At 44.6% G+C, this 16,674-nt stretch overlaps 1 protein-coding gene across 1 annotated transcript in view; it reads right to left on the bottom strand.

The window, feature by feature from the left end:
• Positions 1 to 16,674, bottom strand: part of ulk4 (unc-51 like kinase 4) — a 251,125-nt gene that overhangs the window by 164,367 nt on the left and 70,084 nt on the right. Inside the window, exon 23 of the mRNA XM_042319135.1 lies at positions 2,966 to 3,099. Within this exon, the coding sequence (XP_042175069.1) occupies positions 2,966 to 3,099 (134 nt within the window). The remainder of the gene's footprint in view (positions 1 to 2,965; positions 3,100 to 16,674) is intronic.

Here is a 16,674-nt window from a genome sequence, read left to right as displayed (position 1 = left end):
AGGACAGAGAGGTGACAGACAGACATGTCATCTACACAGTACAGAGGACAGAGGGTGACAGACAGACAGCATGTCATCTACATCAGTACAGAGGACAGAGAGGTGACAGACAGACAGCATGTCATCTACACAGTACAGAGGACAGAGAGGTGACAGACAGACAGCATGTCATCTACACAGTACAGAGGACAGTAGGGAGAGGTGACAGACAGCATGTCATGTCACAGTACAGAGGACAGAGGGTGACAGACAGACAGACAGCATGTCAGGTGACAGACAGACAGCATGTCATCTACACAGTACAGAGGACAGAGGGTGACAGACAGACAGCATGTCATCTACACAGTACAGAGGACAGAGGGTGACAGACAGACAGCATGTCATCTACACAGTACAGAGGACAGAGGGGTGACAGACAGCATGTCATCTACACAGTACAGAGGACAGAGGGGTGACAGACAGCATGTCATCCACACAGTACAGAGGAGAGAGAGGTGACAGACAGACAGCATGTCATCTACACAGTACAGAGGACAGAGGGGTGACAGACAGACAGCATGTCATCTACACAGTACAGAGGACAGAGGGGTGACAGACAGCATGTCATCTACACAGTACAGAGGACAGAGAGGTGACAGACAGACAGCATGTCATCTACACAGTACAGAGGACAGAGAGGTGACAGACAGCATGTCATCTACACAGTACAGAGGACAGAGGGGTGACAGACAGACAGACAGCATGTCATCTACACAGTACAGAGAGACAGAGGGTGACAGACAGCATGTCATCTACACAGTACAGAGGACAGAGGGGTGACAGACAGACAGCATGTCATCTACACAGTACAGAGGACAGAGAGGTGACAGACAGCATGTCATCTACACAGTACAGAGGACAGAGGGGTGACAGCCAGACAGACAGCATGTCATCTACACAGTACAGAGGACAGAGGGGTGACAGACAGACAGACAGCATGTCATCTACACAGTACAGAGGACAGAGGGGTGACAGACAGCATGTCATCTACACAGTACAGATGACAGAGGGGTGACAGACAGACAGCATGTCATCTACACAGTACAGAGGACAGAGGGGTGACAGACAGCATGTCATCTACACAGTACAGAGGACAGAGAGGTGACAGACAGACAGCATGTCATCTACACAGTACAGAGGACAGAGAGGTGACAGACAGACAGCATGTCATCTACACAGTACAGAGGACAGAGAGGTGACAGACAGACAGCATGTCATCTACACAGTACAGAGGACAGAGAGGTGACAGACAGACAGCATGTCATCTACACAGTACAGAGGACAGAGGGGTGACAGACAGCATGTCATCTACACAGTACAGAGGACAGAGGGGTGACAGACAGCATGTCATCTACACAGTACAGAGGACAGAGAGGTGACAGACAGACAGCATGTCATCTACACAGTACAGAGGACAGAGGGGTGACAGACAGCATGTCATCTACACAGTACAGAGGACAGAGGGGTGACAGACAGACAGCATGTAATTTACAGAGGACAGAGAGAGGGTTCTCTCTCCCCACCCCTCACTTGCCCTCCCCTTTCATCACCTCTCCCCCCCTTCAGTCTCCTCTCCCCACCCCACCCCTTCCCCTCTCCTCATCTCCTCCTCTCCCTGTGATCTCCCAATCTGTCCCAATACCCTCTCCTCCTCTCCTCTCCTCTCCTTCCAGTGATCTTAGAGGAGAATGAGCCCGGACCGGTTTGAACCGGTTGGGTCTGGCTTCCGGCCCTGATGGGAGACGTGCCATGTTAGCAGCACTGATTTACAAATTAAACGTCAGGAAAAGGTCAATACCTGGCTGGGTGATTTAAAATTCAATCAGAAAGGTAATTAAAAAGAGGGAGAATCAAATTGGCTTGCTCCATCCAGCCATTGATGCAAGTTCCCCTCAACCCTACTTCACCTCCTCTCCCCTCTTCTCCTCTCCCCTCCTCTCTCCTACCTCCCCTCTTCTCCTCTCATCTCCCACTCCAGATCTCCTCTCCCCAGGTCTCCCCTCTTCTCCAGGTCTCCCCTCTGTACTCCCCTCTTCTCCTCTCAGTCTCCCACTCCAGATGTCTCTACCAGTCCACCACTCTTCTGTGGTGTCTCAGGTCAGTCACCACTGTCCAGATGTCCTCTCCTCTCACCACTGTACTCAGATCTGATCTCTACAGGTCAGTCACCACTCCAGATCTGGTGTCTCTCAGTCACCACTGTACCAGATCTCCTGTCTACCTCAGTCTCAGAGACAGATCTGTCTACAGGTCAGTACACCACTGTACAGAGACAGATCTCCTCTACAGGTCAGTACACCACTCAGAGACTCTCTGTCTCCTCAGTCACCACTCAGAGACAGATGTGATGTCTACTCAGTACACCACTGGACAGAGACAGATCCCCCCTGTCTCCCCCACTCTGTCTCCTCTCTTCAGTCTCCACTGGACCAGATCCTCTCTACTCTACCCACTGGACTCTCCTCTCTACAGGTCAGTACCCACTGTACCAGATCTACAGGTCAGTACCCACTGGACCTCTCTGATCTCTCTCAGTCTCCACTGGACAGAGACAGATCTACAGGTCAGTCACCACTGGACAGAGACTGTGGTGTCTCTCAGTCACCACTGGACAGAGACAGATGTCTACAGGTCAGTACACCACTGGACAGAGACAGATCTCTACTCAGTACACCACTCAGAGACAGATCTCTGTCTACTCTCCACCACTCAGAGACTCTCCTCTCCTCTCCTACAGGTCAGTACACCACTGGACAGAGACAGATGTGGTGTCTTCTCCCACTGGACAGAGACAGATCTTCTCCCACTGGACTGTCTGTCTCTTCTCACCACTGGACAGAGACAGATCTGGTCCAGGTCAGTCCCACTCCTCCTCTCCTCAGTCCCACTTAGTGCTGTGGTTTTTGTGTTATTGTGATTGATTTACCCAGAATGGCTGGCAGCTGCAGCACGACGTGACGGATGAGCAGATGGAGGCATTTTGACAGGTATTCATTGCTGCTTTGTAGCTCCTTCCCTGGCGTGGCCTGCCTGATGTCTCTTTCAATGTACATCACCAGTCTGCAAAACATTATCATTCACCTATAGCCTCCAAACTACCCCTGGAGCCGGACGGAGCCGGGATCAATACAAGCCATTGAAAACAGAATTAGTAAGACGTATTATAGCAAATAAATGATATTCATTACAACAATTAGGGTTAAAAATAAAGGCTAATAGATTCAGAGATCAATGAGGAGCTCGAACACACAGTCTGCAAGTTGAAACAAGAACAGCCCTCACAGGCAAGTGGATAATAACCTGCCAAACACTGTCATTAAAAACCATGAACAAAGTAGGATACAGTACACCACTGGACAGAGACAGATGTGGTGTCTACAGGTCAGTACACCACTGGACAGAGACAGATGTGGTGTCTACAGGTCAGTACACCACTGGACAGAGACAGATGTGATGTCTACAGGTCAGTACACCACTGGACAGAGACAGATGTGATGTCTACAGGTCAGTACACCACTGGACAGAGACAGATGTGATGTCTACAGGTCAGTACACCACTGGACAGAGACAGATGTGGTGTCTACAGGTCAGTACACCACTGGACAGAGAGACAGATGTGGTGTCTACAGGTCAGTACACCACTGGACAGAGACAGATGTGGTGTCTACAGGTCAGTACACCACTGGACAGAGAGGCAGATGTGGTGTCTACAGGTCAGTACACCACTGGACAGAGAGACAGATGTGGTGTCTACAGGTCAGTACACCACTGTACAGAGACAGATGTGGTGTCTACAGGTCAGTACACCACTGGACAGAGACAGATGTGATGTCTACAGGTCAGTACACCACTGGACAGAGACAGATGTGATGTCTACAGGTCAGTACACCACTGGACAGAGACAGATGTGATGTCTACAGGTCAGTACACCACTGGACAGAGACAGATGTGGTGTCTGGACAGGTCAGTACACCACTGGACAGAGACAGATGTGATGTCTACAGGTCAGTACACCACTGGACAGAGACAGATGTGATGTCTACAGGTCAGTACACCACTGGACAGAGACAGATGTGATGTCTACAGGTCAGTACACCACTGGACAGAGACAGATGTGATGTCTACAGGTCAGTACACCACTGGACAGAGACAGATGTGATGTCTACAGGTCAGTACACCACTGGACAGAGACAGATGTGATGTCTACAGGTCAGTACACCACTGGACAGAGACAGATGTGGTGTCTACAGGTCAGTACACCACTGTACAGAGACAGATGTGATGTCTACAGGTCAGTACACCACTGGACAGAGACAGATGTGATGTCTACAGGTCAGTACACCACTGGACAGAGACAGATGTGATGTCTACAGGTCAGTACACCACTGGACAGAGACAGATGTGATGTCTACAGGTCAGTACACCACTGGACAGAGACAGATGTGGTGTCTACAGGTCAGTACACCACTGGACAGAGACAGATGTGATGTCTACAGGTCAGTACACCACTGGACAGAGACAGATGTGGTGTCTACAGGTCAGTACACCACTGGACAGAGACAGATGTGGTGTCTACAGGTCAGTACACCACTGGACAGAGACAGATGTGGTGTCTACAGGTCAGTACACCACTGGACAGAGACAGATGTGGTCTACAGGTCAGTACACCACTGGACAGAGACAGATGTGATGTCTACAGGTCAGTACACCACTGGACAGAGACAGATGTGATGTCTACAGGTCAGTACACCACTGGACAGAGACAGATGTGGTGTCTACAGGTCAGTACACCACTGGACAGAGACAGATGTGGTGTCTACAGGTCAGTACACCACTGGACAGAGACAGATGTGATGTCTACAGGTCAGTACACCACTGGACAGAGACAGATGTGTCTACAGGTCAGTACACCACTGGACAGAGACAGTGTGATGTCTACAGGTCAGTACACCACTGGACAGAGACAGATGTGGTGTCTACAGGTCAGTACACCACTGGACAGAGACAGATGTGGTGTCTACAGGTCAGTACACCACTGGACAGAGACAGATGTGATGTCTACTGGACCACTGGACAGAGACAGATGTGTACACCACTGGACAGAGACAGATGTGTACAGGTCAGTACACTGGACACTGGACAGAGACAGATGTGGTGTCTACAGGTCAGTACACCACTGGACAGAGACAGATGTGATGTCTACAGGTCAGTACACCACTGGACAGAGACAGATGTGATGTCTACAGGTCAGTACACCACTGGACAGAGACAGATGTGATGTCTACAGGTCAGTACACCACTGGACAGAGACAGATGTGATGTCTACAGGTCAGTACACCACTGGACAGAGACAGATGTGATGTCTACAGGTCAGTACACCACTGGACAGAGACAGATGTGACAGGTGTCTGGACAGGTCAGTACACCACTGGACAGAGACAGATGTGATGTCTACAGGTCAGTACACCACTGGACAGAGACAGATGTGATGTCTACAGGTCAGTACACTGGACACTGGACAGAGACAGATGTGTGTGTCTACAGGTCAGTACACCACTGGACAGAGACAGATGTGGTGTCTACAGGTCAGTACACCACTGGACAGAGACAGATGTGATGTCTACAGGTCAGTACACCACTGTACAGAGACAGATGTGATGTCTACAGGTCAGTACACCACTGGACAGAGACAGATGTGGTGTCTACAGGTCAGTACACCACTGGACAGAGAGACAGATGTGATGTCTACAGGTCAGTACACCACTGGACAGAGACAGATGTGATGTCTACAGGTCAGTACACCACTGGACAGAGACAGATGTGGTGTCTACAGGTCAGTACACCACTGGACAGAGACAGATGTGATGTCTACAGGTCAGTACACCACTGGACAGAGACAGGTCAGTACACCACTGGACAGAGAGACAGATGTGATGTCTACAGGTCAGTACACCACTGGACAGAGACAGATGTGATGTCTACAGGTCAGTACACCACTGGACAGAGACAGATGTGATGTCTACAGGTCAGTACACCACTGGACAGAGACAGATGTGGTGTCTACAGGTCAGTACACCACTGGACAGAGACAGATGTGGTGTCTACAGGTCAGTACACCACTGGACAGAGACAGATGTGATGTCTACAGGTCAGTACACCACTGGACAGAGACAGATGTGGTGTCTACAGGTCAGTACACCACTGGACAGAGACAGATGTGGTGTCTACAGGTCAGTACACCACTGGACAGAGACAGATGTGATGTCTACAGGTCAGTACACCACTGGACAGAGACAGATGTGATGTCTACAGGTCAGTACACCACTGGACAGAGACAGATGTGATGTCTACAGGTCAGTACACCACTGGACAGAGACAGATGTGATGTCTGGACAGGTCAGTACACCACTGGACAGAGACAGATGTGATGTCTACAGGTCAGTACACCACTGGACAGAGACAGATGTGGTGTCTACAGGTCAGTACACCACTGGACAGAGACAGATGTGATGTGTCTGGACAGGTCAGTACACCACTGGACAGAGACAGATGTGGTGTCTACAGGTCAGTACACCACTGGACAGAGACAGATGTGTGTCTAGAGGTGTACACCACTGGACAGAGACAGATGTACTACAGGTCAGTACACCACTGGACAGAGACAGATGTGATGTCTGGGTCAGTACACCACTGGACAGAGACAGATGTGATGTCTACAGGTCAGTACACCACTGGACAGAGACAGATGTGATGTCTACAGGTCAGTACACCACTGGACAGAGACAGATGTGATGTCTACAGGTCAGTACACCACTGGACAGAGACAGATGTGGTGTCTACAGGTCAGTACACCACTGGACAGAGACAGATGTGATGTCTACAGGTCAGTACACCACTGGACAGAGACAGATGTGTCTATGTCTGGACAGGTCAGTACACCACTGGACAGAGACAGATGTGATGTCTACAGGTCAGTACACCACTGGACAGAGACAGATGTGATGTCTACAGGTCAGTACACCACTGGACAGAGACAGATGTAGTGTCTACAGGTCAGTACACCACTGGACAGAGACAGATGTGATGTCTACAGGTCAGTACACCACTGGACAGAGACAGATGTGGTGTCTACAGGTCAGTACACCACTGGACAGAGACAGATGTGGTGTCTACAGGTCAGTACACCACTGGACAGAGACAGATGTGGTGTCTACAGGTCAGTACACCACTGGACAGAGACAGATGTGATGTCTACAGGTCAGTACACCACTGGACAGAGACAGATGTGTGTGTCTACAGGTCAGTACACCACTGGACAGAGACAGATGTGTGGTGTCTACAGGTCAGTACACCACTGGACAGAGACAGATGTGATGTCTACAGGTCAGTACACCACTGGACAGAGACAGATGTGATGTCTACAGGTCAGTACACCACTGGACAGAGACAGATGTGATGTCTACAGGTCAGTACACCACTGGACAGAGACAGATGTGATGTCTACAGGTCAGTACACCACTGGACAGAGACAGATGTGGTGTCTACAGGTCAGTACACCACTGGACAGAGACAGATGTGTCTACAGGTCAGTGGACTGTGATGTCTACAGGTCAGTACACCACTGGACAGAGACAGATGTGGTGTCTACAGGTCAGTACACCACTGGACAGAGACAGATGTGATGTCTACAGGTCAGTACACCACTGGACAGAGACAGATGTGATGTCTACAGGTCAGTACACCACTGGACAGAGACAGATGTGATGTCTACAGGTCTGGACAGGTCAGTACACCACTGGGTCAGTACAGAGACAGATGTGATGTCTACAGGTCAGTACACCACTGGACAGAGACAGATGTGATGTCTACAGGTCAGTACACCACTGGACAGAGACAGATGTGGTGTCTACAGGTCAGTACACCACTGGACAGAGACAGATGTGATGTCTACAGGTCAGTACACCACTGGACAGAGACAGATGTGTCTACAGGTCAGTCTGGACAGGTCAGTACACCACTGGACAGAGACAGATGTGATGTCTACAGGTCAGTACACCACTGGACAGAGACAGATGTGATGTCTACAGGTCAGTACACCACTGGACAGAGACAGATGTGATGTCTACAGGTCAGTACACCACTGGACAGAGACAGATGTGATGTCTACAGGTCAGTACACCACTGGACAGAGACAGATGTGATGTCTACAGGTCAGTACACCACTGGACAGAGACAGACCACTGGACAGAGACAGATGTGTGTCTACAGGTCAGTACACCACTGGACAGAGACAGATGTGATGTCTACAGGTCAGTACACCACTGGACAGAGACAGATGTGGTGTCTACAGGTCAGTACACCACTGGACAGAGACAGATGTGACAGGTCAGTACACCACTGGACAGAGACAGATGTGGTGTCTACAGGTCAGTACACCACTGGACAGAGAGACAGATGTGATGTCTACAGGTCAGTACACCACTGGACAGAGACAGATGTGATGTCTACAGGTCAGTACACCACTGGACAGAGACAGATGTGGTGTCTACAGGTCAGTACACCACTGGACAGAGACAGATGTGATGTCTACAGGTCAGTACACCACTGGACAGAGACAGATGTGATGTCTACAGGTCAGTACACCACTGGACAGAGACAGATGTGATGTCTACAGGTCAGTACACCACTGGACAGAGACAGATGTGGTGTCTACAGGTCAGTACACCACTGGACAGAGACAGATGTGGTGTCTACAGGTCAGTACACCACTGGACAGAGACAGGTGTGGTGTCTACAGGTCAGTACACCACTGGACAGAGACAGGTGTAGTGTCTACAGGTCAGTACACCACTGGACAGAGATGGTTTGTAATGTCAGTTAGCAGATCAGCTGCAAAACAGAGAGAGAGAGACACACACACACACACACAGAGACAGACAGACAGACAGACAGACACAGAAACACACACACACAGAGACAGACAGACAGACACAGAAACACACACGCACGTACAGCCCCTGGGCGCTTGCTTATTAACATGCAGTGTTAATTAGGCCTAACTTGTTTTCCACCAACAGAACACACGTCTGCATAACATACTCCATCCACAGACGTTTACCCAGCAGCCATCTACTCCCCTCCCCAAAAACACCTGGCTTCCAAATTACACAGCGATGAAAAACACTGAGAAAATTGAGACACACTTGAGTGGGGAAAGAAGCCCTGGTAGAAGTAACTGGCATTGGCATGACATGACTGGCATACAGCTGTTTTAAAAGCAACACAGGGGGTCTTCAAACACCAGAAAATATGATATTAATCACAACCAAATGAACAGATGAGAAAAACAGTGTGTCAGATTTCAGTACAGCAAAGCCCAGGCAGCGATAGTCCTACATCTCTCTGTAGTGATACAGTATATTCCTGGTCCTTGGAAAGAAAAGACCTCCCCAGTGTGACAGGAAGACAGCTGTGCTATTAACCCATACACTTCTGACCTATAAAGACCTTCCACACAAACACATTCCATTTGGACCAATAAATCCACTTCATTCCACCGACTGATCTTTTCACTGGAAGGAGGTACAGAGGAGCCTGCTGTGCCAGGTAGCTGGTAGTAGTCAGGTAGCTGGTAGTAGTCAGGTAGCTGGTAGTAGTCAGGTAGCTGGTAGTAGTCAGGTAGCTGGTAGTAGTCAGGTAGCTGGTAGTAGTCAGGTAGCTGGTAGTAGTCAGGTAGATGGTAGTAGTCAGGTAGCTGGTAGTAGTCAGGTAGCTGGTAGTAGTCAGGTAGCTGGTAGTAGTCAGGTAGATGGTAGTAGTCAGGTACACTGGTAGTAGTCAGGTAGCTGGTAGTAGTCAGGTAGATGGTCCATAGTAGTCAGGTAGGTAGTAGTCAGGTAGATGGTAGTAGTCAGCCACTAGCTGGTAGTAGTCAGGTAGCTGGTAGTAGTCAGGTAGATGGTAGTAGTCAGGTAGCTGGTAGTAGTCAGGTGAGAGTCAGGTAGATGGTAGTAGTCAGGTAGCTGGTAGTAGTCAGGTAGAGACAGGTAGTAGTCAGGTAGCTGGTAGTAGTCAGGTAGATGGTAGTAGTCAGGTAGCTGGTAGTAGTCAGGTAGATGGTAGTAGTCAGGTAGTGGTAGTAGTCAGGTAGAGACAGGTAGTAGTCAGGTAGATGGTAGTAGTCAGGTAGCTGGTAGTAGTCAGGTAGCTGGTAGTAGTCAGGTAGCTGGTAGTAGTCAGGTAGATGGTAGTAGTCAGGTAGCTGGTAGTAGTCAGGTAGCTGGTAGTAGTCAGGTAGCTGGTAGTAGTCAGGTAGATGGTAGTAGTCAGGTAACTGGTAGTAGCCAGGTAACTGGTAGTAGCCAGGTAACTGGTAGTATTCAGGTAGCTGGTAGTAGTCAGGTAGCTGGTAGTAGTCAGGTAACTGGTAGTAGTCAGGTAGCTGGTAGTAGTCAGGTAGCTGGTAGTAGTCAGGTAACTGGTAGTAGTCAGGTAACTGGTAGTAGCCAGGTAACTGGTAGTAGTCAGGTATCTGGTAATAGTCAGGTAACTGGTAGTAGCCAGGTAGCTGGTAGTAGCCAGGTAGCTGGTTCATCTATTTATCTGAGCATGTAGGGATTAACCAGGTTTTTACTAGCCCTATATCACTAGCTGGGTCCTAGTAGAGAGAGAGAAATAGAATAGAGAGAATAGAGAGAATAGAGAGAGTATAGAGAATAGAGAGAGAATAGAGAGACTAGACAGAGAATAGAATAGAGAGAAGAGAGTATAGAAAATAGAGAGAGAAGAGAGATAGTATAGAGAATAGAGAGAGAAGAGAGAGAGTATAGAGAATAGAGAGACTAGAGCGAGTATAGAGAATAGAGATAGTATAGAGAATAGAGAGAGAAGAGAGAGAGTATAGAGAATAGAGAGACTAGAGCGAGAGAATAGAATAGAGAGAGAAGAGAGAGAGTATAGAGAATAGAGAGAGTATAGAGAAGAGAGAGAGAAGAGAGAGTATAGAGAATAGAGAGAATAGAGAGAATAGAGTGAGAGAATAGAATAGAGAGAGAAGAGAGAGAGTATAGAGAATAGAGAGAATAGAGAGAGAGAATAGAGAGAGAGAAGAGAGAATAGAGAATAGAGAGAATAGAGAAGAGAAGAGAGACGAGAAGAGAGAATAGAGAGAGAGAAGAAATAATAGAGAATAGAGAGAGAGAAGAGAGAATAGAATAGAGAGAGAATAGAATAGAGAGAGAATAGAGAGAGTATAGAGAATAGAGAGAGAGTATAGAGAATAGAGAGAATAGAGAGAGAGAATAGAGAGAGAGAAGAGAGTATAGAGAATAGAGAGAAAGAACATAGAGAATAGAGAGAGAGAGATAGAGAATAGAGAGAGAAGAGAACTGGAGATATACATGAGAGAGAGAGGTAGAGAGAATAGAGAGAGTAAAGTAGAGTATAGAACAGAGAGATAGAGAATAGAGATATAGAGAGAGAGAGAGAGAGAGAATAGAGAGAGAGTAGAGAGAGAAGGTAGAGAATAGAGAGAGAGAGAGAATAGAGAGAGATAGAGAATAGAGAATAGAGAGAATAGAGAGAGTATAGAGAGAGGTAGCTGGTAGTAGAGAGAGAGAGAGAGAAGGTAGAGAATAGAGAGAATATAGAGAATAGAGAGAGAGAGAAAGGAGTATAGAGAATAGAGAGTCAGAGAGAATAGTAGAGAGAGAGAGAGTAGAGAATAGAGAGAGAGAGAGAGAGAATAGAGAGAGATAGAGAGAAGTAGAGAGACTAGAGCGAGAGAATAGAATAGAGAATAGAGAGAGTATAGAGAATAGAAGAGAGAGAGAGAGAGTAGAGAGAATAGAGAGAAGAGAGAGAATAGAGAATAGAGAGAGAAGAGAGAGTATAGAGAATAGAGAGAATAGAGAGAATAGAGAATAGAGAGAGAGAGAGAATAGAGAGAGAGAATAGAGAGAGAATAGAGAATAGAGAGAGAAGAGAGATAGAGAGAATAGAGAGAGAGTATAGAGAATAGAGAGAGTATAGAGAATAGAGAGAGTAGAGAATAGAGAGAGTATAGAGAATAGAGAGAGAGAGAGAGAATAGAGAGAGATAGAGAATAGAGAGAGAATAGAGAGAGTATAGAGAATAGAGAGAGAATAGAGAGAGAGAGAGAGAATAGAGAGAGAATAGAGAATAGAATAGAGAGAGAGAAGAGAGAGAGAATAGAGAGAGTAATAGAGAGAGAATAGAGAGAATAGAATAGAGAGAGAAGAGAGAGAGAATAGAGAGAAGAGAGAGAATAGAGAAAGAAGAGAGTAGAGAATAGAGAGACAGAGAGAGAGAGAGTATAGAGAATAGAGAGAATAGAGAGAATAGAGATAGAGAGAATAGAAGAGAGAGATAGAGATAGAGAGAGAATAGAGAGAGAGAATAGAGAGAGAATAGAGAGAGATAGAGAGATATAGAGAATAGAGAGAGAGATAGAGAGAATAGAGAATAGAGAGATAGAGAGAATATAGAGAATAGAGAGAAAGAGAGAGTATAGAGAGAGAGATAGAGAATAGAGAGAATAGAAGAGAGAGTATAGAGAATAGAGAGAGAGATAGAGAATATAGAGAATAGAGAATAGAGAATAGAGAATAGAGAGAGATAGAGAATAGAGAGAAAGAGAGAGACAGAGAATAGAGAATAGAGAGAGAAGAGAGAGAGTATAGAGAATAGAGAGAGATAGAGAAGAGAGAGAGAAGAGAGAGAATAGAGAATAGAGAAGAGATAGAGAGAGAGAGAATAGAGAGAGAAGAGAGAGAGAGAGAGAGAGAGATAGAGAGAATAGAGAGAGAGTAGAGAGAATAGAGAAGAGAGAGAGAGAATAGAGAATAGAGAGAGATAGAGAGAGATAGAGTATAGAGAATAGAGAGAGAGTAGAATAGAGAGAGATAGAGAGAGAGAAGAGAGAGAGAAGAGAGAGTATAGAGAATAGAGAGAGAGAGAGAATAGAGAGAGAGAAGAGAGAGAGAATAGAGAGAAGAGAGAGAGAAGAGAGAGTATAGAGAATAGAGAGAGAATAGAGAGAGAGTATAGAGAATAGAGAGAGAAGAGAATAGAGAGAGAAGAGAGAGAGAATAGAGAGAGAGAGAGAATAGAGAGAGAATAGAGAGAATAGAGAATAGAGAGAATAGAGAATAGAGAGAGAGTATAGAGAGAGAAGAGAGATAGAGAATAGAGAGAGAGAGATAGAGAGAGAGAGAGAGTATAGAGAATAGAGAGAGAGATAGAGACTAGAGAGAGAGAGAAATAGAGAGAGAAGAGAGAGATAGAAAATAGAGAGAGAAGAGAGAATAGAGATAGAGAATAGAGAGAGTAGAGAGAGAGAAGAAGAGAGAGATAGAGAATAGAGAGACTAGAGAGAATAGAGAATAGAATAGAGAGAGAATAGAGAGAGAGAGATAGAGAATAGAGAATAGAGAGAGTATAGAGAATAGAGAGAGAGAGAATAGAGAGATAGAGAGAGATAGAGAATAGAGAGAAGAGAATAGAGAGAGATATAGAGAATATAGAGAGAGATAGAGAGAGAGAGAAGAGAGAATAGAGAGAGAGAGAGAGATAGAGAGAGAATAGAGAAAGAGAGAATAGAGAGAGATAGAGAATAGAGAGAATAGAGATAGAGATAGAGAGAATAGAGAGAGATAGAGAGAGAGAGAATAGAGAGAGTAGAGAGAGAATAGAATAGAGAGAATAGAGAGAGAGAGAAGAGAGAGAGTATAGAGAATAGAGAGAGTATAGAGAAGAGAGAAATAGAGAGAGAAGAGAGAGAGTATAGAGAATAGAGAGAGAGTATAGAGAATAGAGAGAAGAGAGAGAGAATAGAGAATAGAGAGAAGAGATAGAGAATAGAGAGAGAGAGAGAATAGAGAAGAGAATAGAGAATAGAATAGAGAGAGAGAGAATAGAGAGAATAGAGAATAGAGAGAGAATAGAATAGAGAGAGAAGAGAGAGAGTATAGAGAATAGAGAGACTAGACAGAGAATATAATAGAGAGAGAAGAGAGAGAGTATAGAGAATAGAGAGAGAATAGAGAGAGAGTATAGAGAATAGAGAGAGAGTATAGAGAATAGAGAGAAGAGAGAGTATAGAGAATAGAGAGAAAAGAGAGAGTATAGAGAATAGAGAATAGAGAATAGAGAGATAGAGAGAGAGAGTATAGAGAATAGAGAGAGAGAGTATAGAGAATAGAGAGAGTATAGAGAATAGAGAGAGAATATAGAGAGAGTATAGAGAATAGAGAGAGAAGAGAGATAGAGAGAGAGTATAGAGAATAGAGAGAGAATAGAGAATAGAGAGAGAGTATAGAGAATAGAGAGAGAGAGATAGAGAATAGAGAGAGAGAGAGAGAAGAGAGAGAATAGAGAAGAGAGAGAGAGAGTATAGAGAATAGAGAGAGAGTATAGAGAATAGAGAGAGTATAGAGAATAGAGAGAGAGTAGAGAAGAGAAGAGAGTAGAGAGAGAGAGAATAGAGAGAATAGAGAGAATAGAGAGAGAATATGAGAGAGAATAGAGAATAGAGAGAGAATAGAATAGAGAGAGATAGAATAGAGAATAGAGAGAGAGAATAGAGAGAGAGAGAAGAGAATAGAGAATAGAGAGAGTATAGAGAATAGAGAGAAGAGAGAATAGAATAGAGAATAGAGAGAGAGTATAGAGAATAGAGAGAGAAGAGAGAGAGTATAGAGAATAGAGAGAGAGTATATAGAGAGAATAGAGAATAGAATAGAGAATAGAGAGAGAGAGAGAGAGAGTATAGAGAATAGAGAGAGAATAGAGAGAATAGAGAATAGAGAGAGAGTATAGAGAATAGAGAGAATAGAGAGAATAGAATAGAGAGAGAAGAGAGAGAGTATAGAGAGAGATAGAGAATAGAGAGAATAGAGAATAGAGAGAATAGAGAGAGAAGAGAGAATAGAGAGAAGAGAGAGAGAGAAGAGAATAGAGAAGAGAGAATAGAGAATAGAGAGAGAATAGAGAGAGATAGAGATAGAGAGAGAATAGAGAGAGTATAGAGAATAGAGAGAGAGAATAGAGAATAGAGAGAATAGAGAGAGAGAATAGAGAGAGAGAATAGAGAATAGAGAAGAGAGAGAATAGAGAATAGAGAGAATAGAGAGAGAAGAGAGAAGAGATAGAGAATAGAGAAGAGAGAATAGAGAATAGAGAGAGTATAGAGAGAATAGAGAAGAGAGAAGAGAGAGAGTATAGAGAATAGAGAAGAGAGAATAGAGAATAGAGAGAATAGAGAAGAGAATAGAGAGAGAGAAAGAGAGAATAGAGAGAATAGAGAAGAGAATAGAGAGAGAGAAGAGAGAATAGAGAATAGAGAGAATAGAGCATAGAGAGAATAGAGAGAATAGAGAATAGAGAAGAGAATAGAGAAGAGAGAAGAGAGAGAGTATAGAGAATAGAGAGAGAAGAGAGAAGAGAGTATAGAGAATAGAGAGAATAGACAAGAGAGAAGAGAGAATAGAGAAGAGAGAAGAGAGAGAGTATAGAGAATAGAGAATAGAGAAGAGAATAGAGAGAGAATAGAGAGAATAGAGAATAGAGAGAGAGTAGAGAGAATAGAGAGAATAGAGAATAGAGAGAATAGAGAGAATAGAGAGAATAGAGAATAGAGAGAATAGAGAATAGAGAGAATAGAGAATAGAGAGAATAGAGAATAGAGAATAGAGAATAGAGAGAATAGAGAGATAGAGAGAGAGAATAGAGAATAGAGAATAGAGAGAGAGAATAGAGAATAGAGAGAATAGAGAATAGAGAGAATAGAGAATAGAGAAGAGAGAATAGAGAATAGAGAGATAGAGAGAGAATAGAGAATAGAGAATAGAGAGAATAGAGAATAGAGAGAATAGAGAATAGAGAGAGAGAATAGAGAGAAGAGAGAATAGAGAATAGAGAATAGAGAAGAGAATAGAGAATAGAGAATAGAGAGAATAGAGAATAGAGAGAATAGAGAATAGAGAGAATAGAGAATAGAGAGAGAATAGAGAGAATAGAGAATAGAGAGAGAATAGAGAATAGAGAATAGAGAGAATAGAGAGAGAATAGAGAAATAGAGAGAATAGAGAGAGAAGAATAGAGAATAGAGAGAATAGAGAGAGAAGAGAGAGAGTATAGAGAATAGAGAGAGAGTATAGAGAATAGAGAATAGAGAGAATAGAGAATAGAGAATAGAGAATAGAGATAATAGAGAAGAGAGAAGAGAGAGAGTATAGAGAATAGAGAAGAGAGAATAGAGAATAGAGAGAATAGAGAAGAGAATAGAGAGAGAGAATAGAGAGAATAGAGAGAATAGAGAAGAATAGAGAGAGAATAGAGAAGAGAATAGAGAATAGAGAGAGAGAAATAGAGAATAGAATAGAGAGTAGAGAGAGAGAAGAGAGAGAATAGAGAGAATAGAGAATAGAGAATAGAGAGAATAGAGAAGAGAATAGAGAGAGAGAATAGAGAGAATAGAGAGAATAGAGAAGAGAATAGAGAGAGAGAAGAGAGAATAGAGAATAGAGAGAATAGAGAATAGAGAGAATAGAGAGAATAGAGAATAGAGAAGAGAATAGAGAAGAGAGAAGAGAGAGAGTATAGAGAATAGAGAGA

The sequence above is a fragment of the Oncorhynchus tshawytscha genome, unplaced genomic scaffold (genome assembly GCF_018296145.1).
Source record: "Oncorhynchus tshawytscha isolate Ot180627B unplaced genomic scaffold, Otsh_v2.0 Un_scaffold_7589_pilon_pilon, whole genome shotgun sequence".
In the NCBI taxonomy this organism is placed as follows: domain Eukaryota; kingdom Metazoa; phylum Chordata; class Actinopteri; order Salmoniformes; family Salmonidae; genus Oncorhynchus; species Oncorhynchus tshawytscha.
Note: the sequence above shows the minus strand (reverse complement) of the source record. Positions and strands in the feature narration are given on the sequence as shown.